Source organism: Pelecanus crispus, chromosome 12 (assembly GCF_030463565.1).
Source record: "Pelecanus crispus isolate bPelCri1 chromosome 12, bPelCri1.pri, whole genome shotgun sequence".
Classification (NCBI taxonomy): domain Eukaryota; kingdom Metazoa; phylum Chordata; class Aves; order Pelecaniformes; family Pelecanidae; genus Pelecanus; species Pelecanus crispus.
This window is the reverse complement of record NC_134654.1, coordinates 9,445,835-9,471,990: the sequence shown is the minus strand read 5'-3', so window position 1 is coordinate 9,471,990 and position 26,156 is coordinate 9,445,835. Positions and strand designations below refer to the sequence as shown.

At 38.6% G+C, this 26,156-nt stretch overlaps 1 protein-coding gene across 3 annotated transcripts in view; it reads left to right on the top strand.

Annotated features, from left to right (window-relative positions):
• The window catches only part of ZZEF1 (zinc finger ZZ-type and EF-hand domain containing 1), a 63,282-nt gene that overhangs the window by 18,399 nt on the left and 18,727 nt on the right, over positions 1 to 26,156 (top strand). For 2 of the 3 annotated variants that reach the window (XM_075720192.1, XM_075720194.1), the window contains 27 exons: positions 607 to 740; positions 1,030 to 1,100; positions 1,539 to 1,653; positions 2,274 to 2,433; positions 3,373 to 3,494; positions 3,581 to 3,691; positions 4,326 to 4,492; positions 5,099 to 5,180; positions 5,819 to 6,020; positions 7,067 to 7,215; positions 7,605 to 7,845; positions 9,405 to 9,484; positions 10,699 to 10,792; positions 11,354 to 11,870; positions 12,524 to 12,688; positions 13,960 to 14,079; positions 14,936 to 15,097; positions 15,764 to 15,893; positions 16,155 to 16,293; positions 16,505 to 16,670; positions 17,259 to 17,521; positions 18,537 to 18,709; positions 19,244 to 19,391; positions 19,983 to 20,122; positions 20,552 to 20,829; positions 21,938 to 22,112; positions 22,650 to 22,782. In XM_075720192.1, the coding sequence (XP_075576307.1) occupies positions 607 to 740; positions 1,030 to 1,100; positions 1,539 to 1,653; positions 2,274 to 2,433; positions 3,373 to 3,494; positions 3,581 to 3,691; positions 4,326 to 4,492; positions 5,099 to 5,180; positions 5,819 to 6,020; positions 7,067 to 7,215; positions 7,605 to 7,845; positions 9,405 to 9,484; positions 10,699 to 10,792; positions 11,354 to 11,870; positions 12,524 to 12,688; positions 13,960 to 14,079; positions 14,936 to 15,097; positions 15,764 to 15,893; positions 16,155 to 16,293; positions 16,505 to 16,670; positions 17,259 to 17,521; positions 18,537 to 18,709; positions 19,244 to 19,391; positions 19,983 to 20,122; positions 20,552 to 20,829; positions 21,938 to 22,112; positions 22,650 to 22,782 (4,437 nt within the window). The remainder of the gene's footprint in view (positions 1 to 606; positions 741 to 1,029; positions 1,101 to 1,538; positions 1,654 to 2,273; positions 2,434 to 3,372; positions 3,495 to 3,580; positions 3,692 to 4,325; positions 4,493 to 5,098; positions 5,181 to 5,818; positions 6,021 to 7,066; positions 7,216 to 7,604; positions 7,846 to 9,404; positions 9,485 to 10,698; positions 10,793 to 11,353; positions 11,871 to 12,523; positions 12,689 to 13,959; positions 14,080 to 14,935; positions 15,098 to 15,763; positions 15,894 to 16,154; positions 16,294 to 16,504; positions 16,671 to 17,258; positions 17,522 to 18,536; positions 18,710 to 19,243; positions 19,392 to 19,982; positions 20,123 to 20,551; positions 20,830 to 21,937; positions 22,113 to 22,649; positions 22,783 to 26,156) is intronic. The other variant, XM_075720193.1, reaches the window with a different exon arrangement.

Genomic DNA, 26,156 nt, shown 5'->3' with positions numbered 1-26,156 from the left:
ATAGACTTTCGGACAACATGTGGCTGGAAACAGCTGCAATAGAAAACTTCTTTCAAATGTGTCACCTGCTTGAACCAGCAGGGAGTGTGATCCTTTAACTATAGTGTTACTGGGGTTCATTTATTTCTGATATTCCATATAAATATAAATGATCTTACAAGGAGCCTGTAGGGTCTACAGAAACACAGGGAAGAATCTGGAGCCAGTGAAAAGAATGGGAATTACACATTAGATTTCATTGGAAGTAGGACGGTACCCTCTTTATTCAAGTGTAATTTTGTTGTTAATTACCTAACAGTCTCCTGAAAAGCAAGCTAGAAATAAACCAGTTTATATAGAATCTGTCACATCTTGAAAACTTTATTATCTTTGATAGCTATTAAGTCTTAATGTTCCTAGAATTACTTTACTCAATGAACAAATATATCCTTAGAAAAATCTTTCTTGCTGGAAGTCAGAAAGTTTCCCCTCACTTTCTATGTGTATAATGGGGTTGCAAGGAGTTGAAGTTGTGTAAAATAACACATTTAATTGAATTATGCCTCTAACGTATTAGATGGAGTATGAATTTGAACTTGTAATTTTGTTTCCTTTTTGTATGAGCAGTAGTGGATATGGGGGACAGTAACTTCATGCCAATGAAAATGCTAAAAGAGGAAGTTAAGAACACCTTACTCAGTGGAGCAGCAATCTTTTTCCCAGATAGACAGACCAGGCGACACCAGCTCTTCACCATGATGGTAAACCCATTAAATGAGAAATTGATTGTTTAGTACCTGCTTTCTTTATGCAGAAAAGAGGACAAATCTGAGTTCTTGTTGTCAAATATTGCATATTTTGTCCCATTAAAGTGAAAACATTTTTTTTTCTTTGCCTCTTTTTACCCACCCCCCCTAGCTTATTCAAAGAAAGAGGAGCTAACCCTGCCTTTCTTACCAAAAATGAATAGTAGACTGCAGAAATTGTATTTCTTTCTCAAGAGGAGGGAAACAGAACATACCATAAAAATAAATCTTTTTCCTTTTCTAGAAAAACATCACAGAGCAAGAACATAAGCAATCTGTACATCTTGCCTTCAGATCCTTGTGTACGCACTTCAGGTAAGGGGTCTTGAAATTGAAGATAATTCTCTGATACCCCACATCTGTTAATAAGTTCATATTTAATCCTTTTTAGAAATGTTATTCCTCTGGAAAATAATTCTCCAAAATAATCAATGGACTTTGCTTTAGAAAGGAGAATACAACTTCTTAATATGTTTATTAACTGAATAGCTATATAAAACATTGTACAAGGATAACAGTTGTTGCTGAAATCACAGTATACTGCTCATAGGCTTCTCCTGGGCTGTCTTCCAATTTTTTAAGTGATGGTTGGTATTGGTATAATCAGTTTGGAGTCATCAGAACCCAAGCACTTTTGATTTTCATAGTAATGATACAGTAGGATCTCTACAGATTTGTCCCAAGGGTAACTAAATTTGTATTTTGGAACTGTGCTACTTGTTGTTGGTTAATAAGAAGATCTTTGTTTTGTAGTGATCAAGATCCAGGTGGACTCTTATTATTACCAGAGAAAGGAGTTTCTGCAAATTTTGACATCAGTGAAGTGCTGTCAGTCATGGATACTCTTCTGCTAGTGGCAGCAAGAGAGGTAACTGTCTTTGCACTGTTTCTCTTCCTACTTCTTTTCTGTGATTTTTGTGTGCATTCAAACACAAGCTGCATGCCTGAGTTGTATGCTAAAGAACTAGCTTTCCTGTTCTTCTGGGTAAAACTGTTCATGGCTATTCAAGTCTGTAGGATTAGGTTTTCCAAGCAATTGAAATATTTTCCTTTAAGCATTAACATTTCATAATAGTAGAGTAAGTAATGTATGAGATGAAGAATTTTTCCATAGCATTGAACAAGACTTTATGGCACGCTATCAACACTAGGAAACAGGAGTAATCATCCCATATTGAGAGGTTAGAATTGGTCATGCTACTAAGGGAGGTGTAAATGGAGGAGGGTCATTTACATATGCCAAAAAAAAAAAAAATGCACTGAGAACACCGAGTAACTCATATGTAGCTATTCCTACTTAACATTGCGATTTATCAAAAAAAAAAAACATTAGTTGCTTCATGGTGTTACATGCTGCTTGTCAGTTGCAATTAATCTTTTTTGTGGGGTGAGTGGGATGATAATGTCCGTCACAGTTTATTTAGTACATATTGTGTGTCATTCTGCAGCAGAAGAGGATATCCTTTCGTTACATTCTTTATTTTTCAGTGTGAAATGATGATGCTGGATGTTGCACAGCAAGAGAGTGGCACAGTCTTGTCTTCCTTATTCTGGTCTGTTCAAGGTAGCCTCCTTTCATGGTGCTACCTGCAACTTAAGGGTAGCGATAATTCTGCCAAGGATCTTGCTGTAGAAATACTTAAAAACTGTAAGTGCTGGGACTGAATACAGAATTAGATGTGGTGTAATATAGGACTTTAAAATGTGATTTTGCACTATAATAAGGGTTTCCCAGTAGTTGCCTGAGGCATACTCATAACTGTCATAATGTTTTTAATATCTCTAGGAAGGAATTTGTAGTCATATTGAGCAACTTAGAATTTTAACCGTACTGATAATTTTATGTTGGGAGAATCTTCAGAAAACATTTCAGTAACTTTTGGGTGTCAAATTCTGGGGAAAAAAATACAATTACAGACTTTCATTTGAACATTTTGTTTTCTTTAGATTTCCCTTATTTTTATAAGCTCCTGTGTGGTGGTATATATTTTCCTAGATGCTTGTAATAGCAAGGAGAAAGAAACTTAAGAAGCTGGACACTTCTAAGGGGTCTTTTGCTACAGCATTTTTTTAATTTTCTTTTTTTTATGCAGCAGCTCAGTATTGAGTAGTTAATTGGGCCAAGTACTTAAAGGAGATGTAATTTTATGTAAAATTACTTTATATTTATGTTATTTGTGTATAAATAAGTATGTTGTGTTCCTGTCTTACATTTTAAAATGGAGTAGGGCTATCGCTAAAAATTACTAGCCTCATTTGTTACTTAAGCTGCACATAAGTTTACACAGAGAGGAGGCTATTTGGTACACTGAGATTGTTTTGACAATCTTGGAGTGTTTGATTTAAATTACTCATCATTCCTCTGTGTTTTTAATATTATTGATAAGCATGACTGTTTCCACAATAGAAATATCACAGAAAGCTTCTCTGAACTGTTTTCACTCTTGAGTGTCACTGCCTTGAGGCAGCAGATGCCTTTCCTGCTGTCTGTCATCTTGTGCACATCATTGTGCACTTAAGTGTTTGATAAAGCAGGTTGTGGTAGCAAATCCATAAGGTGGCTATTAAGGGTTTTTTTTCTCTTTAGATGTGGGCCAGTTCCTGTCAAATATCAGAACGATTTTGCAGTCACTTTTATCTCAATATAGTGGCAAAACAATAGTAGAAAAAATAAGTAACTCTGTCTTTGCTATGGCAACTCGTCAGCTGGTAAGTGAACATTGGGATTTTGTACTATTCCCGGGTAGCATGGCTATGGTTGCATGCATTTTCATGAGACCTGTGTTTTCTCCTAGGTCATCTTCTTGTTGGATTTTTGCACTTTGGACATTCCATACTGCACTCTGCTACAGGGATTCAGCACTTTGATAGAACCACTGAAAAGCCTTTGTAGTGAGCCTCATAAGGTAACTAAAGATACAGGCACTATTAAGTACAGTGAAGCAAAAGCATGATTGTAAGAAAGACATAGAAAACTCAGGTGATTCTGTTGGTGAGCATTCGAAAGGAGGTGGAAAGCTTCTAAAAGCATGGGATGTGTAATGAAATATTGAGTGAAGAACTAGAAATATATCTGTACTGATATGGAAGATGAGTAAAGTGACCAGAAAGTGCAACTGGAATGAGAAGCCTAGAAGGTGGATAGGAAGGAGGGATTCTGAGGATGAAATAGGAAAATAACTTAAAAATAGTACGTGCTTAACATTTTTACCTTCATTGCTTGTGGTGATGCAAATCTGGATGTCTGTAGTGTAGATGTTTAAATCTGCATTAGTCATCCAGACTCTCTTGTAGGCTCTTCTGTGGTGAGACTGTCTCCTCCCCTGCTAGACTAGATGACTTTTGCTTTAGAAGTGTCTCTTTACCATGATTATCAAGGGTGTCTTTGTAACTTGTTCAGGTGTTGTAACCGCTTAAATGCCACCTTGTATGTACATCTGGCAACTTGAAAGTACGGACACAAAAATCTAGTGTGGTAATTTTATTTTTTTTAAATGCTTTACATTTGTATCTCAGGAATGCATTTTTTTTTTCCTGCAGGTGGAAATGGAAAGCTGGCAGCAAGAACAGCCTGTAGTATTGCGAACATGGACAATGGAATCGCCTCATAACTATGAAAATAATTGCCATGAGGTCTCAGTCTTCCTATGTCATGGGGCAACTTACTTTGAGGTGGAATTTGATGAAAAATGTGAAACTGAGAGGAGGTAATTTAATCTTGTGCTGTGTTAGATTCCAATATCTATTTGCAGAGGGGCAATTCATGTTTCAGTGTGCAAGGAGTACTTGCACTCCAAGCATGCCATTTCAATTTATTCATTGTCCTGTGTAATATACAGTGTGTTATTTTGAATGACTTCTAATGCTGAAAGCCACTTCTCCTGGCAAATGTACAGACATGCTGTTCGTATGACTTTTGCTTCCTTTGGCCTTGATCTGTTTTGTAATATTGCTGTGACCACCACAGTTTGTGCTTGTAGTATTTATTTTGCCCTCTTTAGGCAAAACTATTGGCTTGATAACATATCAAGCTACTGCTCAGTTAAGGCATATGCCAGATGTTAAAATTAGCACCCATTACCAATTCTGAAGGGTTGGGAAAGTTCTGCAGGAAAGCAGGTCTGTGTTTGCTGGGACTATTACACTGAAACATGAAATAAATTCCTTAGCAGTCACATGAAGCAATGCAGGTGTGATTCAGAAAGATGTGACAGGGTACTCTGAGATGCACCACTTGTGAAAATCCAAAAGCAAACAATTCCCTCCAAAACTTAAAAAGTAAATTTGGAAGTAATGAATTGCAATTTTCACAGGTATGATTACCTGGAGTTTACTGATGCCAGAGGTGCAAAAACTCGTTACGATACAAAGGTTGGCACTGAGAAGTGGCCTAAGGTGAGCACCTTTAAAATTCTGAACTAAGTGATATATCCAATCTTAGGAAATTCTTATGATTCTTTTGGGAAAACTATTGTCTAAAAGCATGTGTGCTTCCATGCGTGTGTGTGTGTTTATTGCCTCTCAAAGGTGGGGGACAGGAGGTGGGGGAGAAGGTCTGCAACAATGCAAATAAAAGGAGTGACTGAGTAAAGAATCCCTCTTTGTTGCTGTTATCAAAGGAGCAGTCAGTCAAAATGAAACACAATAATCATGTTTAACTGCCAGTAACTATGTGGGTAAAACTTACTTGTTAACACTCTGGCCTCACAATTTTTTACATCGTGAGACGAGTGTAGTGCTTCCTGCAGCTACTCTCTTTCTTCAATGACACCTACTCAAATGGGATGCTTCTCTATTGTTTTACGGCTCCGACTTCTAAAGCTCAATCATCTATGAAATTTCTCATTAAGCTATTGAATAGAAATTTTATCTGCTTAGTATTGTGGGTTTCTCATTCAGATGGTGGGGGAAATTAGATCTGTTATGGACAGAACATAGTACTGAAAAAACACAGTTGCTGAAGGAAATTCATTACCCTGAAACGTCTTCCTGTCATGTACATTTGGCAAAATGACTGTTTTGTTGCTCTGTAGAAAGTGACCTTTAAGGCTGGCCCACGGCTGCAGTTTCTCTTTCACTCTGACAGCAGTAATAATGAGTGGGGCTACAAGTTTTCCGTCACTGCTTATGGCCTACCAGATGTTGCCGTTTCTTGGGGCTTGGATTTACAGCTTCTTGTATCCCGGTTGATGGGGCGCTTGGCTTCCCGAAGTATGGCACTGAAATCTCTACGAGGTGAGTGCAGTTAATAGCTCCGGAAGTTGTGGTGCCATATAAATAGAAGATACAGGGACCTTATAGTTTGAATCTCCTGTGAAAATAACGTTCCTTCTGTATTTCCCTCTTGACTGAAGATGGAAGACTTGCTGTATTGCTGCTTAATGACATTTGGTCATTGAGCTATATATCCATTTTTTGTGGCCTCTGTGCAGCAAGCCTGACCACTGTTCTGTGGGACTACTCTGAAAATGTCCCAGGGATCACTGTGATTTTTCTAATAGTCAGAAGCCAATATTAGGAAGAGATGGACACCTGAAAGTAATCATACTAAGCTGAATTATACTTATGAAGTAATATCAGAGTTTGCCCAATCAAATTCATTCCAGAAGTTAAGCACAGTTAGGATTTGAGCCACTGAAGATAAGTAAAATACAAAATGTGAGATGGATGCCATAAAAAAAGAAAGAGTGATTTGTTTATTCTTTAATTTCAAAACCAGAATACTTCTAGCTAGCTTCCTAAATCTGAATTAATTCACCACTTTGGAGAAACTAAACAAAGTTTAGTTCTTGCCGCAATCAGGTGGTCAGTACTTACCTTGGAAAATTAGGCAGGTACTACCTGTGGATTTAGGGAACTAATTGAAGTGTTCTTTTCATAGAATATTTTCCTCCTTTGTTAATTATGAGCTTCCTTACATATAGCAAATTATTATGTCTTTAGTAGGAGAAAAAGCTTTTAAACTCTCTTGCAAATTGTTCAGGAATTTCTATGGATATAAGTACAGCAAAAATGTTTAAATTAAAGTCCTTCCATAATATAACATGTTGTCACTATAAGATAAGATATTGATGCTATCATTAAAGAAAGGGTACATCTGGCTTCTGCACCACACTAGAGAAAGAGAAGTTAGAGAATGTTGTTAAATTACTTGTTCAGTCTATTTACATTGCCTTCCTCCCTACCCCCCAATGGATGTTTAACATTTATTATTTTCATTAATCTGTAAAAACGAACAAAAATATTTAGTAACTGAAGTGTCTGTTCTGAATCTCTTGCAGAACTAGGTAGTGAAGCAGATTTACCTCCTTTGAAAGTAACATCAGTTCTTAATTCTCCTCTGTGGAAACCTGTCTTCAGGCATCAGATGTGTCCTGAGGTGCTCCTGGGAGCCAATCAAAGCAGTAGACTGCACCAAGATAAAAAAGAGGTACTTGCACTACTGCTTTTGTTTCATTGGCATGAAATCCCTATGTATCACACAGTTTAATTCAGACCTAATTAGTTGATAGGTCCTAAGACATATGCTGTTGTGCTAAAGTTGTCATTACTTGTGCTCTTTAATTCAAATATCAAGGAGGAAAGAAACTGTTGTTCTATGCCCTTTATTCATTTCCATTTTCATAGAATCATAGAATGGCTGGGAGGGACCTTTAAAGATCATGTAATTCACCCCCCCTGCCTTGGGCAGGGACATCTTTCATTAGGTCAGGTTTCTCAACTGCAGTAGAATTACTGCAAGTTGACTCAGTTGTAGAAATGAGCTGCAAAAATTTTTCAGGTAAAATTAAAGTAAATGTTTTCTAACATTCTCTCCAGGCTAGGAGCTCTCCCCAAGATGACTGCCGTAACTTTCTTATCGACTTTGCAAAATCAGATCCTGCCCAGGACTTCAGTGGGCAAAAATCTGAACTTTTCAAAGGACTTATACAGGCATGTAAAAAACAGACCGCAAAGACAGATATAGTTGCTGGTTCTACTGTTGATCAAGCTGTGAACTCAACATTTGCTGCTTTGGTGTATCTCACTCCAGATTTATATGAGAAGCTTCAAAAATATGGTAACTCTAATATTAGACTATCTTAATAATGAAGGCTTAAAGTTTGTAAAAGGCTATCTTATAGTTCAGTTTATAAACTTTGAAAAATCAGCTTAGCGCGACAATTTTAAAAAGGATGTTCTGTATAAAGAAATCAGCATTTAGGTAGACTAGGTAAGCCTTATCTCTAGAGTGTTTATTTTTTATTAATATATGCTTTTATCTTCAGAGCTCTGTCCAAATATTAATAACCATCATAAGCTACTGACGAACCCTTACAAGGGTATACCCAAAGAGAGTAGCGATGTCCTCTCAGGTTTTAGTTCAGAACAGTGTGGCTCCCAGTGATTAGAGGTTCTTATATCATTTTCCACTCTCGTTGTACCTTTTCTAAAAAGCCAGCACCAACTTATGTATGTTTTTAAATGTTGAGGGTGGAGAAGGTGTGAATTGCCTCCCAAAATGTTATACTGTGGAAACTAACCTTGGCGTCCTCAAATTTTTTTTTTTTTTTTAATTTTTTTTAATAAAAGGTAATGTTTTGCTTTTAACTTGTATAATGTCCCCTGTATTACAATTTATATGTTTTCAATAGGTAAAATGAACAACTTTTTAACTTACACCATCCTTCCATTAAGTTTATTGATATGCTTGAAGTATTGGATATTAAGGTGTTACTTGGTTTTGAAGGGTTTCATTTTAGGCTTTCACTTTCTGTCACAATTTTGAAGCTAAACATCTTACATTTTGAGCTATAAAGTTATGGGTAAAAATGATTGACACAAAGACTGACTTGATGACTAAAGTGGTTATTGCCTTTAGTCATTTTGTCTATGTCTGACAATTGATCTAATTTTCTGAGTAAGATTGAAAACTGTGTCGCTCAGGAAAATATTAATGAGTGGGTAAGATATCCATCCTACTATTACATTAATAGCTTCATCTGTCAGTCTTGCTGGGGCAGACTAATTTCAGGACCTGTGTTCTATGTCATGTGAAGTATGTACAAGTGGTGTTGAAAAGAAGGAGGAAAAAAAAAAATGGGGGAGTGGGAGAGGAAAGACCCTTAATAGGAACATCTTTTTCTTCATAGTCATTGTCAGGCTAGTTTTGATGGAAACTGTTTTGTCAGATCTTTAATTTTTGTAAATTGATCTTGCAAGTCTGTTCCAGAAATTCATAGCATAAAACAAAAGGGAAAAAAAATTGATAACTAAATACATCTACAGAGCTTTAAGTTAATACTAGGCATTTCTTGATTATTCTGATATCAGTTTGCATTAGTAATATTTGCATGTATAGGGAGAGGTTTTTATTTTCCATGGCTGCAGGCATCAATTTTGGGAAGAGACGAGAAAGATACTCATAATTTAACTTTGCAAATAACTCTGTCAAGGTGCAGTTTATGTATTTAAGGCATATGAAAGTAGGCAGCTTTTATTCCCTATTTTTTGACAGGCATAATTCTAAGTATTAACTAAAAGATGAAGGGAAGGCTCTAGCATAATTTTAGTTAAGTAGTCAAGTTTTGTAAAAATGGAGCTGTAAATGAACAGGACTCTTCTTTCTCTCATTTCCAGTCAACAGTGGAGGCAAGGTGCCTTTGAGTGATGAGTTTGCACAAGTATATTCCCTGGCTGATTCAATTAGAATATGGATGGTAAGATCACTCAGGAGGATATCTATTAATGTCATTTACCTTAATATTTTACAATGCAATGTTAAGGAGTAGGGTGGAACCGTGTTTTCCTTCAGTGATTCTAGGTCAACTGTTTTCACTTAGGAAGAACATAGATTCACTTCTAAACTTTGAACTTAAACATTTAAATGCATTCTTACACTCTCCTACTTCCCTCAGCCCTAGATGTGTCATCTGAGTATTTAGGACTGAATTTGACTTAAAATCAGTTATATTTGTGTTATTTTTCAGCAAGAAGGTATATTGTTTATTAGGAAGATTCTTACTTAGCAGTTGGAGTTCTTTTGAGGTATAGCATAGAAAGAAATCTGTTTTAAACATCATTCTCACAGTAATGCAGTGCTAACAGTAAAGGAAATAATTCCATATGTGACAAGCAAGTAACTGGCTGCAGTTCAGAGTATGTTTTTTGCACATAACTTTCCTTGAAACATAAGCCTTATGTCAAGAGCTGGTGTCATCAGCTCATAGCCTGGTGAGAGGTGTCCGTGTCATCACCTGCAGCTGTGGAGAGTCAAAATTCATTTAGATTTCACTAGTCTGCAGGAGATTCTAAATGTTAACAACTATGTGGCCTTCAAGAACAGCTAATTCAGTCTATGGCCTGCTTTTCTGCTACTCTTCTGAGCCATTCAGATGTGGGCCAGCCCAATTAACTGTTCTAGTATCTCGTGACCTCCTCTTTCCTGCCTGCAAGAATCCCTGGCAGCTTGATACACTAGAGATGCAATGAGTGCAGATGCATGTTAAGATGAGTAATTTCATTGTACCTGTTGGTGATGTTTGAATCTGACAGTACTCACTAGTTTGATGACATGGTGCTTTTGGAGAATCTTACCTCATGACTAAATGTATATGTTTTCCCCGAGTGGTGGGGGTAAAGGGGAAGCCTTCTTTCTCTTGGAGGGCTGATGCACATCCAGTCACAAGACAGGGAAGGGTCTCAGCCTGCAAACCTTGAGTGTCTCAGTATAAGGCTGTGTTATCTGCTCTTTGACAGTTTAGGTGTTGCTCTTTTAGACTACTGGGTGTTTTGTTCTGCAGTAGGGAATAGTAAATACTGTCATCTGTTCCTGAGATTAAATTCCTTTAATGCGATGCAGTCTTCATACTGCCTTGCTGTATAGATATACAGGCGGTGTCATGTTTTAACTATTTTAACATTCTGTCTGCAGTTGGAAATGAAGCAGAAATCCCTGATGGGTAGAGGAAATGATACTGACGAGAAGCAGAACACAGAAGCAAGTGAGGTGAACCCAGAAACTCTTGGTACGTGTTGCCTTTCCAAATGTATAAGCATTCCAGGTAGTTTAGTAAAGCATTGCTTGTAAATCTTAGACATTATTTTTGCTGTAAAAGGTAAGTTAGCAACTGGGGTTACTTTTTAATACCTTAAGAGATAAAGTAGTGTACATGACACAAACTCTCTGGGATTGTGTTCTGCTATTCTTTGCAGAAAACAGTAGATGAGAAAATTCTACAGGGAGTGCCCTCTCACTTAGGTCACCTGGTCTGAACTTATAGTCATTTATTTTTGTAGATGCTTGTTACACCACAATTAACTGATGTTAGAATAGCAGCTGATTGTTATTAGAATAAAATGTGTTCTCACTGGCTACTGTGAGTTTCATATGGTTCAGTGTGATTATTCAAATTTAGCATTTGGAAATCTAGAATTAAGTAACTGATAGCGTCATGATCAATATAGTAAGAAAACCAGTATTTTCTTGGCTCAGAAGGAACAAGATAAATCGCTTTCTTCCTAAGCGAAGATAGCAAGTTTGGCATTCTATTGTCATGATTTTAACTCTTCCAATTTTTATGCTGCAGCAAAACTTTGTATGCAGAAGAGCCTTTTGTTACTGAATTTTTTGCCTGTAAGAGCAAAGGTGAAAGATTCCGCTTCAGATAGTTTGGAAGCCCAAGACGTTGATGATATCCGACAGTATGTCAGTGATAAACGCCAAAGAAAAGGTTCTGTTGTGGACACGGACTTCCAGGCAGCACACTCATTGTCTTCCAATGGGGTAACTCCTCCTGTTTCAAAAGAGGGAGGCCAAATGACGCAATCTGATATGAAGATTAAACAAATTCCAGACCCCCTCCAAACAGAAGAAGCATCTGCATTTCATAGTAAGCCTGCTGAGAATATAGTTTCACAGCAAGAAGATGTATCATCACCTCCTTCCACTCCTACACGAAAATCTCAGTTCAGCCGTGGAAGACTAAGGCTGCTGTCTTTCAGATCAATGGAAGAGCCGAGAGCTGTGCCTACTGTGAAGGAGAAATATCCTATCTTGAAAAACATATTAGACTTTATTAAGGATCAATCACTTTCACATGAAAGGTAAGCAAATTGAAAACATTGCCAATTATAAAATACAGAAACTTGTCTTCAGACCTCTTCAGATGGAATAAAATATCTTTTAGCTGCAAGATAGCATTGAAAATAATTTTGTACATAAGTAGTTGTCAGATTTATGTATCAAACCGGTTATTCACAACCATGTAGGGGCTCATAGAGAGTTTTATTTCCTTTGTTTCACTTCTATCATGTAGAATTTCAGAATGTGAAAAACAATTACTTGGCTGTTTCTTGTCTTGCTTTCTGAGATCTGTTTGCAGTGGCATTTTGCTTTTTATCTACAAACAGCGAAGACATGGTATAGCAGTACTAGAAATCCTTGATACCAAATATAGAATACTTGCATCTCCCATTAAATTACCTGATATTCTGAAAATGTAAATTAAAAGAGAGATTTCCAATTCTCAGTTTGCCTATTTTAGGCTGTAATACTTGGACTAGTGTAGGAAGTCCTGAATTCTGGTTGAAGCTTTATCACTCACTCCAACTGCAGTATACCACTGTCGAAATAAAATTGGAAATTTAGATACAAAACTCTTGTTTAACTAGTCTAGTACTTCTTGAATGGTGATTTATTTGGGTTATTTTAAGCACAATGCTTTGAAGTCCTCATAGGTGTTTTTTGCTCTTCTTAGTGTTTTAAAGGTTCTTGCTTTGAGAAAATCCCAAGGGCAGAGTATTATGGAAGTGCTCAAGACAATCCGCCAGTGCCTAGACTCACTTGGGCAGCCACACTGTTTTCATCCACCATGTGTACTTTTTCTGTTAGAACTTCTAGCCTGTCAGAAAGATTTTACAAAGTAAGTATTTAGACAAGTCTCAGCCATGTGATTTAATATGTCTTAGTCCTTGTGTTCTCCTGGTCGTGTATATTGAAAACAGTAGAAAGTTACTGGGTTTTAATCCATGTGGGTAATAAAAATATGACCTGAGGATTAGTTTTTAGGCTACTATGCATATCTTGCATGCTTCATTTAAAAAAAAAATTAATAATTATTTTCAAGTGGGACTTAGTTGTACAGCTATTCATGCCAGTGAGTATCATGTGGTTGGATCACAGCATGGATACCTAGAAACATGTTTACAGTTCCAACCAGGTCAAAACAAAAAGATTGTAGAGTCTTCAGTTATAGCTTTAGTTTAAGTTCAAGTCTAATTCTAGATTGGTTTCTTTCTTGTCCAGTAAAGCTGTGGTGATCTAACGCATTTAACTTGCAACTACTTAAGTAGCATTGCATCTTTATAATTTTTGTGAACTTGCTTTGTAAATCAGGGTAATACCTATCTGGCAGAAGAACTAGCTTCCAAGAATGGTGCATATTATATCTCGTTAGTCAAGCACTTGCTTGTTCATGAATTTTGATAACTTTGGATGTGATACCTGCACAAGACAAATTTTATTGTGGGGTGGTATATTCCACTCGTGTGCCAGGGGCTAAAGTGATGGACATGTAAGCTAAGGTCTGCAGTGCTATGTACCAGTTATAGGGCATGCACATACACGCACACACACAAAAAAAAAGAGGCAAAAAGATCATATCGATTATATGCATGTGCAGTTGTTGTTCTAAGTAAGGAAGGATAATTTGGAAGTTTTTTCAGATTTTATGTACAACTAGAAAGCACTGTCTCAAAGCAGGAGCTAATAGTATGCTGTTCTGGTTGATGAATTTAAGTCTGATTTCTATCGTGTGTCTCGACAGTGCTGTCTGAACTCTGCTGGATGGTTTCTCACTTGTCGAGCTTTTTATGGTCATCTTGCAGTGCACTGATTTCCTTTAAGATCTTGATTAGATTTTTGTAAAGCACCTTTTTAATTTGAAAGAATGTGCTCTCATTAGTGCCATGAGAATATTCTCTTTGCATGTTTTGTTTCTTAACTTCTGATTCCTGGTACAGGATTCTTTTATTTTTCTTTGCAAGTGGGAGACTGCATTTTAAACAAAACTAACATCCTTCCCACTTATGGGGAGTGTTTAAAAGATTGTCTGTTTGTAAAATTTGCACAAATCATGCTGCCTAAAGTGTAGCAGTGAATTCTAGACTACTAAACTGAGTCTTTAATTTCTAGCTACTTTGGAAACTTGGAAGGCTGTGGTGCTGAGCTACACAAAGAGATTAGAGAGTCCTACTATCAGCTTGTTTTGTTCCTGGTAAATTCTGTGAAGGGATTTAGTACTATTAATGACAGGTACAGTACATTGCTTGCATTACTTATGTGAGATTTTTTTTCCCTGTTCTTCCTCACCTCTTCCCTTGTTACTTGTTATTTATTGTCTTAATTAAGTTTGCCTATACTTCGCATTATTTACAGAACTAAATAAGGAACCTTGTTATCGTGATCAAAAATGCCAAGTTACCTTTTTATGAATACTGTGCAGGAAAGCACAATAAATTTATTGATGTTAAAACTTTGACTTACGATGGAATTTTGTAGTTATAATTCTGCAGTGTGTTTCTGTAGCTTAATAGTTAAATACTAGAAATAGCAAATTTATTGTGGAATATTTTGGCAAGAGTAATGCCACAATAAATATCACAATTCTGCAACTATGCTTTAATGTTAAAGCTCATGTTTTGGTAGCATCCTGGTTAGAATTGTTGGGATTTATAGCCAGGTGTCCTAAAGAAATGAGAATTTTGTGAATATAATGTCCATTTCTCTGCCAGTAACTTCCAAGTCCTTTGTCTAGTTTCAACCAAACATGGCAGAGGTTTCAAAGATAACAAGTTCCTGCAAATATCAAGAGAACGTTGTACTGCAGAGACAGACCCTGTTGCTAATGCTCAGGCAATAGCATAAGCTCTTATCTCAACTGAATCCATAAAAGATACCATCTTTATTTCGAATTGCGTTGGCTATGCTTCTTGCCAAATTGTGTGAGTTTATGCATTAGTAAACCTGAGTTTCTGCCACACAGTTAATTTAATGCAGAGTAAAGCCTGGATATCAGTGTACAGTGATTGTCCCCCTCTTAATCCCCAAATATGCAATTTCAGCTTTAGGTTAAAGCAGTCATGTTTTGTTGTCTTGTTTTTTTATTTAGATCGTTGCTTCCTGCCTTATCATGTGTGCAGACAGCTCTCCTTCACCTTTTGGATATGAGTTGGGAACCGAGAGATCTTTCCTTCTTTGTTGAGATTCAGTTACCACATCTTCTTATGACTACATCACAAGAAAACATAAGTATTCATGACAGTGTCATTTGGTGAGTCAGGAAGAATGCAAATTTCACACGGTACTAACTATCGATACCATATTTACCAAGAAAGGCTCCTGAACTTTGTGCTGGAACAAGCAGTAAAAATAATACTAACAAGTATGGCAAAATTTTGGCCAGTATCCAAGGGCTTAACTGAAGTATTTTAAATTTTTTTGCAGCATTACTAGTGCAAAAACTATTAACATTTTATCTTAAACCTGATTACTGCTGGAACATTTCACTTGTTTAGCAGTGTAGCAGGAGGTCGATAGTGCTTTTCCTTGTCTTGATAAAGATCAAATGTTTTAACACCTGCATGTTTCATGTTTATAGTAGTTGTACTTCTTACACATCAGCAAATGTAAAGGCCAAAAAGCTTTTAAAATTTCTCATCTGATCTGCCAGTATTACGAAAAGCAGTTTTGTAAGTGTGGGTTTTTCTGATTTTGCATTATGCTCTCCATATGTATTTAAGAACTCGTCACAGAGGCAAGAAGCAGGTGTCTATATGGTCATTTATTAACGAAGTGAACTGGACGTCTCGCAATTCTGTTTTTATTAGCGTGTTATAGCACTTTGTTCTTTAAAAAAAAAAAAAAAAAGTATCCCAAGTTATATTAGAGGGAAGCCTGATTGCATTCAAACTTAATTTTGAGCTTGCTTTTCTTTTAGTCAGTGGAGTGAAGAAGATGAAATTGCAGACTACAAGCAAAACTGTGAGTGGATGGATGAATGTCAGGATGTAATGTTTGAGACCTGGTATGAAAAGATAGCTCAAGCTGACCCAGAGAAGCAGAGAAAGGTGACCTCATGATTTGCTTATTTATCTGCAGAAGGGGTAATTAGGAGACTTTTAAATGCATAAAGGAGAGAAAGGAGTCTGACTTAAACTGATTTTTCATGAGTTGCATCCCTGGCTCCCTGTAGGCCTTCAACAGTCTAAAATGATGAAAATATCCCCATCCTTTTTTGGCAGGGGAATGGTTCTGCTTTCTGTCTAAAAAGAGCTTTCTCAAAGTCAAAAAATAACACTCAAGTAAATCGTATCCATTTATTGCTCTAGATGCACATGTTTGTTGCTCGTTACTGTGACCTGTTAAATGTGGACATATCCTGCGATGGCTGTGATGAAATTGCACCATGGCATCGCTACCGCTGTCTGCAATGCAATGACATGGATCTGTGTAAAACTTGTTTTCTTGGTAAGAATCATTAAAAAAACCCTCAAAACCCTATACTCGATGGCAAAGTAGTGTCTTCGAAATTACAAATAAAATAAAGTGAAAGACTTTTCTTCTGGATATTTTAGAAATGTTAAGCTTTTCTTTTCCTAATCTGAACGTGAACTTGAAATTAAGAAAGATCTTTTATCAAAAAGGATTTACAGGGAAATCTTAAAATATTTCTTTACAGGTGGAGTTAAACCCGAAGGACATGAGGATGACCATGAAATGGTTAACATGGAGTATGCCTGTGATCACTGTCAAGGAGTGATCATAGGTCGGAGAATGAACTGCAATGTGTGCGATGACTTTGACCTTTGCTATGGGTGCTACTCTGCAAAGAAATACTCTGACAGGTATTAAATACATGATTTTGTTCCCCCACTTCACTTGGCAGAAAAGCAATAATTAGCAGCTAAGTACAGTCAGTCATTCTCATGTCGCTTCCTACAAGGTTGCGTCTGACATCAGAACATCTAGTTGGTGTCCTTCAGGGCAGCATAACAAATATAGGACCAGTTCAGAAAAATTTCTGCAGTTTGGAAACCTGCCCCAACCTCTGAAGTAACTTAGTTTGTTTTCTAATTGTTTTCTAGCCATGGCTGTGAAAGTTGCAGAAGGAGGGTTATCAACCCTGAATGATAGGATAGAAGAAGTGCACAGTGCTGTGGTTAGACAGCATAAGTTTCAGTGCTTGACACCAAAGATCTTAAAAAAAAATTTCATTTCTAGAGCAGGAGCTCTCGTGACAGTTCAGGTTCTGTTAAATGAGCACTACTGAAGTCAGTGAGGCTCTGACGGTTTATAGCACTTGAAGGTCTACAGTTTGAAACTGGAATGCGTTGGGTTTTTCATAGTTTCCTGTGAAGGTGTCATGTGTTACTAACTACATTAGTTAGCAAGAAAGTGGCTGCATTTCAAAATTATGTACCTTCTTCTTTCAGTCACTTGCCCACTCACAGCATCACGGTGTATCCAATGGTGACTATTCGAATCAGTGACCGACAGAGGCTCATCCAGCCATATGTCCACAATTATTCCTGGCTGTTGTTTGCAGCTTTGACTCTCTACAGTGCAGATCTGGCAAATGGGGAGGAAATAGAAGGAGAGAAATTAGATTCACAGGTCCTCAGTCATGCCAGAGTTCTGCAACATCAGTGCATACAGCTCATCGGAGACTGCTTGATGAAAGCACAGCACGGAAAAGGTGAGTCAGCTCCTCCTTCACTGAAACAATGGTTTCTAGCAAGTGTCAGAAAAGTCTGTGATTACTCACTTTGAAGTTTCCAAAGGAAAGGGGAAGCTGCTGTGTACTTCACTGAGCATAACTGTTTATGTAAAAAGCAAATGTGGAACTAGTGTCATTCAGGGTCACTGGAACATGGAAAATCGGGTGCTTGAGAAAATTAATTTTATGCTTACATAAATATTGAAGACAACTTGGCAACTCTTTGGTTGTTTTTTTTTCCATCTTAGATGTTGTAAAGGGATCAATTGATATAGCATGTTCTGTTACTAACATGTTGCTGACAACTGAAGGACTTGAAGGAAAGCAAATAAGTTGGTGGAAATTTGTTTTTTGTTCTGCATCTCTTGGCAAGAATTTTTTAACCTTATTTGTGGTATGAGATAAGTTTCCAGACAAACAGACATCATCCCCAGAAATTAGGATTTCTGTGAACTAAGACCTACTACAGAAAATAGGGTGATACAATAGAGACCTATGTTGAATATATCAGAAATTCTAGACTCAAGTTCAAATAAGTTTACTGGTAGTTTTTCTGAGCAGCTCTGATACAGCTGAAATACCACCACCACCATCAAATACTTATGCATACTCATTATTTAATCTGTTTGTTTTTAATGTACAGTTTTATTGTATAGATATTTAAGTGGTCAGAAAATTAAAAGCTAAGACAAATTTTATTTACCTTTCATAATTTGCACTGTTGGGAGGTATCTCTAACACTTTCTTAAATTAAGACTTCTACCCTGATGGTGTCTTTGTGAGGTGGAAAATGTCACCACCTGTTCATCACTATTATTTAATGGAACTACGTAATTAAGTGAACACGATGGGGAACATCTTTTTGATGGAGTTGATATTCAAAAGAAGTGTGTGAAGGGAATTTTGCAGTTCTCTTTCAAAATGTTTCAATTCTGCTTTTTGCTTATATTGCCACTCAACAGCTAAACAGCTCTTACAACTTTCTTCCTTTCAGGTCTGAAAAATTTAGCTCTCCTCTGCATGTTACCAGAAGGTGAATCCTTCTCAGAGAACTGCACTGTTTCAGTCAGTCCTCCCACAGATGGTGCCCCAAAAAGCCATACTGGTGATAAAGCAGTGAAGGGAAGAGATGAGAAACCAAGCACAGGCTCTTTTATACATTGTAATGTAAGTACCGTTATTTACAGAACCCCTGATACCAATTAGATGTGTGTTCTTCAGAAGCTTAAACAGACTATTCTGGATATGTAACTGAAATAATGGATAGTAATTATTTCATTTGTAGGTAAAAGTTGGGGGGTAAGGGAACAGTTGTTGGTTCATTTTTTATTAGATCCAGCTGATCAAAGATGAAGGCATCACCTTATGTTCTTACAGGCAACTGATTCACAAAAGCATTGGAGGGAAGGGGCAAAGGACATTCTTTCTTGAAAGGGTTGTCTTTTCCCCTAGTTGTTAGCACTGTTTGGGTAGGAGAATGAGTTTCCTACAGTTTTATACAGTGTAGAAAACTATTACAGCATTTTCACTGTGTGGAAGCTTAAGACATGTATACATCAAGAAGTTCTTAACCAATAAAAGGTTTTGAAATTCAAGGAAAAATCGTTGTTGAATGCAGATGACTGGCTCCTTCTTTCCATGGCTGCTTCTGCAGGTATGAAATTTTGTTTTAATCTTTTAGTGTCTTTGTTTTATTTTTAGGGGGAAGGAGATGCTCGGAATGAAATCCAGTCTCCTGCAGAAGATAAAGTAGGAAAACAAGGAAGTGAAAGCAAAGCTGTCTTTGCAAAGAAAGCTGTTTTGAGACAAGAGTCAGACTTGTCTGTGGATGATAATGTTTCTCCAACAGGTAAAAGGTTATTTCTCATTTTCCCTGTCACAGAAATATCCATTCATATGCAAAGCAAAGAGATGTATTTTTTGTTCCTAACCCATTTTTGTGTATTTGCAAATGTCTTTAATGCAAGTGAGCTGTCTGCTTTGTAAAAACCTGCCAAGCATACTGCTTTGAACAATTGCTACCGTGCAATCAATTGAAAGGATTCTAGAAATGGGAGTAGAATTCCACCGATATATATCCATGTATAGCAATTATAGTTCCTGTTGGTCTAACACAATACTTGTGAATTCTTATGTACTTGGAACCAGAAGTTAAGTGTCTTAATTCTATTGAAGACTAGTATTAGAATTAGTTAGAATTATTATAGTAAAATGGATCTGGCCATAGTACTGTCCTTTATGTTTTTGAATAGATGGTGTAAATCTCTTTACCTACTATCTTTTATACACTTTTACAAAGACTTGCTTTTCAAATTTTAATAATATTTTCAAAAAGGGGTTTTATCCTTAGATTGTAATTATAAAAATTAAGCTGTCACTTTTTTTTTTAATTTCTAATGTTGTTTTGGGGATTTTTCTTCTTTTGTTTTAATTTAAAAAGCAGGTGACTACCTCTCAGAGGATTCAGCCCAGAAGCAAGCAGAGAAGGTTTTAATACCTAGCCAGGAACAAGTTTTTGCTGAATGCTCTCAGAAGAGGATTCTGGGATTGCTGGCAGCTATGTTACCACCTTTCAAATCAGTTAGTTCTTTTTACTGTCAATCTGTGTAGTTTTCTAGATATCATAAATAATATGAATAAAATCACAGCGAATTAAATGTGGGAGATGGGCTTCTGTTGCTTGCATGTTACAAAATGCGAATCAGAATGTCTCAAGACATTTCACATTACTAAGGAATGTAAGGGCTCGTTCCTGCGTGGGGGGAGAGGGAAGGGAATTTTAATTTATCTGTCTTAACTGTTCAACAGCTGCAAAGTTTGAACCATCAGCTTAGGTTTATGTGTCAGGTCAGCTTAACAGGTCAACAACAGAAGTAGGAACCTAGTTTCTCATTTCCTTTTGTCCCATTTGAAAAAGCATTAGAACAGAAGATTTTTGTATGTGCTATGACTTTGACTAAAAGTCTTGTTTTCTTTCCCTGCCTTACTGAGATTTTTCTTTTTCCATAGGGCTCCACAATGTCCTTGATTAACCTGGAACAAATACTTCCACTGATGTTTCAGGTTGTAATCTCAAATGCTGGCCACCTAAATGAAACTTATCATTTAACATTGGGACTTCTGGGCCAGTTAATCCTGAGACTTATGCCTGCAGAAGTGGATGCTGCAGTGGCTAAAGTCCTTTCGGCCAAACATAATTTGTTTGCTGCGGGAGATGGGTCTACAGTGCCAGAAGGCTGGAAGACGACTCATCTTCTGTTCAGTCTGGGAGCTGTGTGTTTAGACAGGTGCTTTTTAATTTAAACCTATTAGTTACTCTCTGATGACTAATAGTGATTTTCTTTTATGTGTGCCTCATGCATAGAACCTTTTTAACAGAAAGTCAATTAAACCTGCACCCTGATCATGGGAAGGGCCGAGCATCTGCAGCCCTTGTTGCAGTGAGAATCTCTTGATTTCCTTCCAAAAGAAGGCTGTCTGTTGAAGGGTGGCTTAATTTCCTGTGCTTACCTACATAGCATGTTATGGTGGAAGAAGTAAGGTTTGGAAACTTCAAGAAAAACAAAAATACAGTCCTATATTTTTTTTGTGTGACATTTATTCTCTCCCGTTGAGTTACATATCTCTTGTGTAACTTGGGAAAGGTGGAGAGCGTGTCATGTGGTAACTATCACCAGTGCTGTGTTCTGGATCTGGCCCTTTTATGTAAGAGTATTAGGGAGAGAGATTTTTGTACAGCAAAATTGCACTGGAGACAGCAAGGAAGTGCAGGGCAGATGTTCCATTTTGAAGATCTTGAGAAAGCTCTCAAGCATTCTAAGATTAGTGTCGTGCCTGTTAAATATGACAGTGTTATTTTTCGTTGTAGCTATGTTTTACAGGGAAGGTTCATAAACAAATAGCAAAGCATATGAAATTTAAAAGCAGAATATCTAGAGGATCAGCTGAGAGAAAGGAGTTTCTCAAAGACTAACTTTAGAGCAAGGAGGCCAGTCTCTCTACATTGTCTGTGGGCTACACAAATAGAGAGCAGGTAGTCATGTATGTGGGAAATAAACCACTTGCTGTTGTGCAAAGTAAAACTTCTGAGCTCTAAACTAAAATTAGGAATTGAAGGTGACAGTGTTCAGGCACAGTTTGATATGGGACTGTAAACTCTTTAAGAAACCTTTAAGAAACTCTTTAAGAGTAGTATTCATGCTCTAGTGATGAAAAACAAAACAGAATTCATGTGTCAACTGACATGAAAGCTTCAAATATTTGGGAAAAACAGTTATGTAATGATATGAAAGCTATAGCTATGACAGATTAACAGTGATACACTGTCTTGAGGAAAAATAGTTTCAGGTAAGTCTGTAGTCAGCTCTCCTAATACAGACTGCTCTTGCTTTCCAGTCGTGTAGGTCTGGACTGGGCAAGCTCCATGGCAGATATTCTTCGATCTTTGAACTCTTCTGCGCAGTGGCATAATGTGATCGCTGCTTTCACTGACCATTGCATTAAGCAACTGCCCTTCCAGCTAAAGCACACCAATATCTTCACTTTATTGGTGCTGGTTGGGTTTCCTGAGGTAAGTGGCCTATTGATACTAAAGGAAGGAAAATTGGTTAGAGCTTTTAGGTTTCTATTTCTAAATGCTATGGATTTCATCAATTGGGGACATCCACTATAAACTGTCAAAACACGGTGTATGTCAGAGTTCACATCTTTCCACTTGCGCACAATTAATGTTTATTTAATGAAGAATAATGTAGCTGGTTTTGCCTGGTATTTCTTTGAGTGCTACTTCAAACTAGCATAAGAAAACCGGCTTAGTATGTTTGAGTATCAGAAAGGGCTTTTTATGCAAGCGAAACAAACCGATCTCACTCTTGATAGTTGTAACTGATACATTGCCTATGTAGCATTAAGCTGTTTGTTGTAGGCATTTCTCGTATAGAAAGGAACTGCCATTTTCTAAAGATCAGCAAATACCTGGCAGCGAGCAGATTTGTCAGCTAAAAAATACAATACCAAGTATAAGTCAATGTAACCAATATAAAAAAATGACTGTGTATTTACAAATAAGTATTCCAAACCATAACTGAAACTTTTCCTGCAATTTCAGGTGCTGTGTATGGGGACTCGTTCTGTGTACATGGATAATGCTAATGAGCCTCATAACGTGATCATTCTGAAGCATTTCACGGAGAAAAACAGGGCAGTTGTAGTAGACATCAAAACCCGAAAGAGAAAAACAGGTTCTGTGACGTTTTTATTTTATCAAAGAATCACCGAGTATTTCCTTACAGTTTCTTATGGATACCCAAAAGCATATTTTAACTAGACTATTTGAGGCAGGTCTGCAGAGTTTGAACTCCATTATTACGAAGTTGCCTGATTTTCTGCTTGTAGGTTAAAGCAAATTGTGAAGCTTCTGCAGTAAAGCTTGAGGAGACTAATTTTCTTTTTAAAATTCTGACATTTATTCTTATTCAGAAAAGGATTTAGGAAACTGTTGGCCATTTTATTAATTGAGAAATCTCAGCAATAGGCCTCTGATTAAGCAATTGGTTTTGGTTTGAGATTTGCTTACTGCTTGTGTCTTAGCCTATACAGACGTGTGCTTAATGTTTTAAAACAATTGCAAATTTAAAAAATGCACATGCTGCCTCTGTGTAGTTAGGTGCTGCTATATAAAGGAAAGGTAGAATCATAGAATCACAGAATGCTTTGGGTTGGAAGGGACCTTTAGAGGTCATCTAGCCCAACCCCCCTGCAGTGAGCAGGGACAGCTTTAACCAGATCAGGTTGCTCAGAGCCCCAGCCAACCTGACCTTGAATGTTTCTAGGAATGGGGCCTCCACTACCTACCTCTCTGGGCAACCCATTCCAGTGCCTCACCACCCTCATTGTAAAAAATTTCTTCCTTATATCCAGTCTAAATCTATCCTCCTTTAGTTTAAAACCATTACTCCTTGTCCTGTCACAACAGGCCTTGCAAAAAAGATTGTCCCCATCCTTCCTATAAGCCCCCTTTAAGTACTGAAAGGCCGCAATAAGGTCTCCCTGCAGCCTTCTCTTCTCCAGGCTGAACAACCCCAACTCCCTCAGCCTGACCTCGTAGGAGAGGTGTTCCAGCCCTCGGATCATTTTTGTGGCCCACCTCTGGACCTGCTCCAGCAGTTCTATGTCCTTCTTGTGCTGAGGGCTCCAAAGCTGGACGCTCACTCCAGGTGAGGTGCCACCAGAGCAGAGCAGAGGGGCAGAATCACCTCCCTCGACCTGCTGGCCACGCTTCTTTTGATGCAGCCCAGGATACAGTTGGCCTTCTGGGCTGTGAGCACACATTGCCGGCTCATGTCCAGCTTTTCATCCACCAGTAGCCCCAAGTTCTCGCCCCGTCCCAGGTGCAGGACCTTGCACTTGGCCTTGTTGAACCTCATGAGGTTCACACAGGCCCACCTCTCCAGCTTGTCCAGGTCCCTTTGGATGACGTCTCGTCCTTCTGGCGTGTCGACTGCATCACTCAGCTTGGTGTCATCTGCAAACCTGCTGAGGGTGCACTCAATCCCACTATGTCATTGATGAAGGTATTAAACAGCACTGGTCCCAGTATGGACCCCTGAGGGACACCACTTGTCACCAGTCTGCATTTGGACATGGAGCTGTTGACCACTACCCTCTGGATGCGACCATCCAACCAATTCCTTATCCACTGAACAGTCCACCCATCAAATCCGTATCTCCCCAATTTAGAGAGAAGGATGCTGTGGGGGACTGTGTCAAAGGCTTTACAGAAATCCAGATAGGTAACATCCGTTGCTTTTCCCTTGTCCACTGATGCAGTCACTCCTTCACAGGAAAGCCACTAGGTTGGTCAGGCAGGTTGCCCTTGGCGAAGCCATGCTGGCTGTCTCGAATCACCTCCCTGTCTTCCATGTGCTTGAGCATAGCTTCTAGGAGGATCTGTTCCATGATCTTCCCAGGCACAGAGGTGAGGCTGACACGTTGGTAGTTCCCAGGGTCCTCCTTTCTTCCCTTTTGAAAAATGGGCACAATGTTTCCCTTTTTCCAGTCACCAGGAACTTCACCTGACTGCCATGAATTTTCAAATATTATGGAGAGTGGCTTGGCAACTACATCAGCCAATTTCCTCAGGATTCTGGGATGCATCTCATCAGGTCCCATAGACTTATGTACGTTCAGGTTCCTCAGGTAGTCTTGAACCTGATCTTCCCTTACAGCGGGAGGGGCTTTACCCCCCTGGTTCCCATCTTGTGGTCCATCGACTTGGGAGGGGTTAGGAGAGAGGTTGCCAGTGAAGACTGAGGCAAAAAAGTGTTGAGTACCTCAGCCTTCTCGTCTGTAATACTAGGTCACCATCCTTGTTTATTGGGGGGGTACACTTTCTTTAACCTTCCTTTTCTGGTCGACATACCTGTAGAAGCCCTTCTTGTTATTCCTTACATCCCTTGCCAAATTCAGCTCCAGCTGCACCTTGGCCTTCCTGACCCCATCCCTACACAACTGGGCAGCATCCCTGTACTCTTCCCAGGACACCTGTCCCTGCTTCCACTGCCTGTGCAGTTCCCTCTTGCTCTTTAGTTTGACCAGTGTGTCTTGACTCAGCCATGCTGGTCTATTCCCTTCCTTGCCTGATTTCTTACACCTGGGGACTGAGAGCTCATGTGCTCTATGGAAGGTGTCCTTAAAGATCTGCCAGCTCTGTTCTGTTCCCCTGTCCCTGAGGACCATTTCCCAGGGGGTCCTTCTGACTAACTCCTTGCAGAGCTGGAATTTTGCTTTCCTAAAATTTAGGGTCCTGACTGTACTCCTTGCTTTTCCCATATCCCTCAGGAGTGTGAACTCCACCAATGTGTGATCACTGCAGCCCAGGCTGCCTCCAGTCTTGACGTTCACCAGTGAGGTCACTTGTATTGGTAACCATCAGGTCCAGTATTGCATCCCCTTGGGTAGGGGTGTCTATACCTGGCTTAGGAAGTTATCCTCAATGCATGCTAGGAATCTCCTGGACTGCCTACAGCTCGCCATGTTGCTTTTCCAGCAGATGTCGGGGTGGTTGAAGTCCCCCAGTAGGATGAGAGTCTGCAAGCACGAAGCCTCCTGGAGCTGGAGGAAGAAGGCTTTGTCAGTAGGCTCCCCTTGGTCAGGCGGCCTGTAGTAGACACCAAGCACAAGGTTCCCCTTGTTGCCTCTGTCTCTAATTCTTACCCATAAGCTTTTGACCTGCTCATGGCTATTCTTCAGGGACAGCTCTTCACACTGTATCAATTTCTTTATGTAGAGGGCAACGCCTCTGCCCCTCCTTCCTCGCCTGTCCCTTCTGAACAGCCTGTAGCTATTGATAGCCACATTCCACTCATGGGATTCGTCCTGCCAGGTTTCAGTAATGGCAGTCAGGTCATAGCTTTCCAGCAGCACAGTAGCTTCCAGCTCCTCCTGTTTGTTCCCTATGCTGTGTGCGTTGGTGTAGAGGCATTTCATCTGGGCTGTTGGCCATGTCCCCTTCTCAGTGGTACACCCCGTGTTTCCCTTGAGGTGTTTCACGGAAGTTTCCTTGTTGGCTCCTACTACCTCAGGAGCCCGCAGCTCATCTCCGCAAGACTTGACC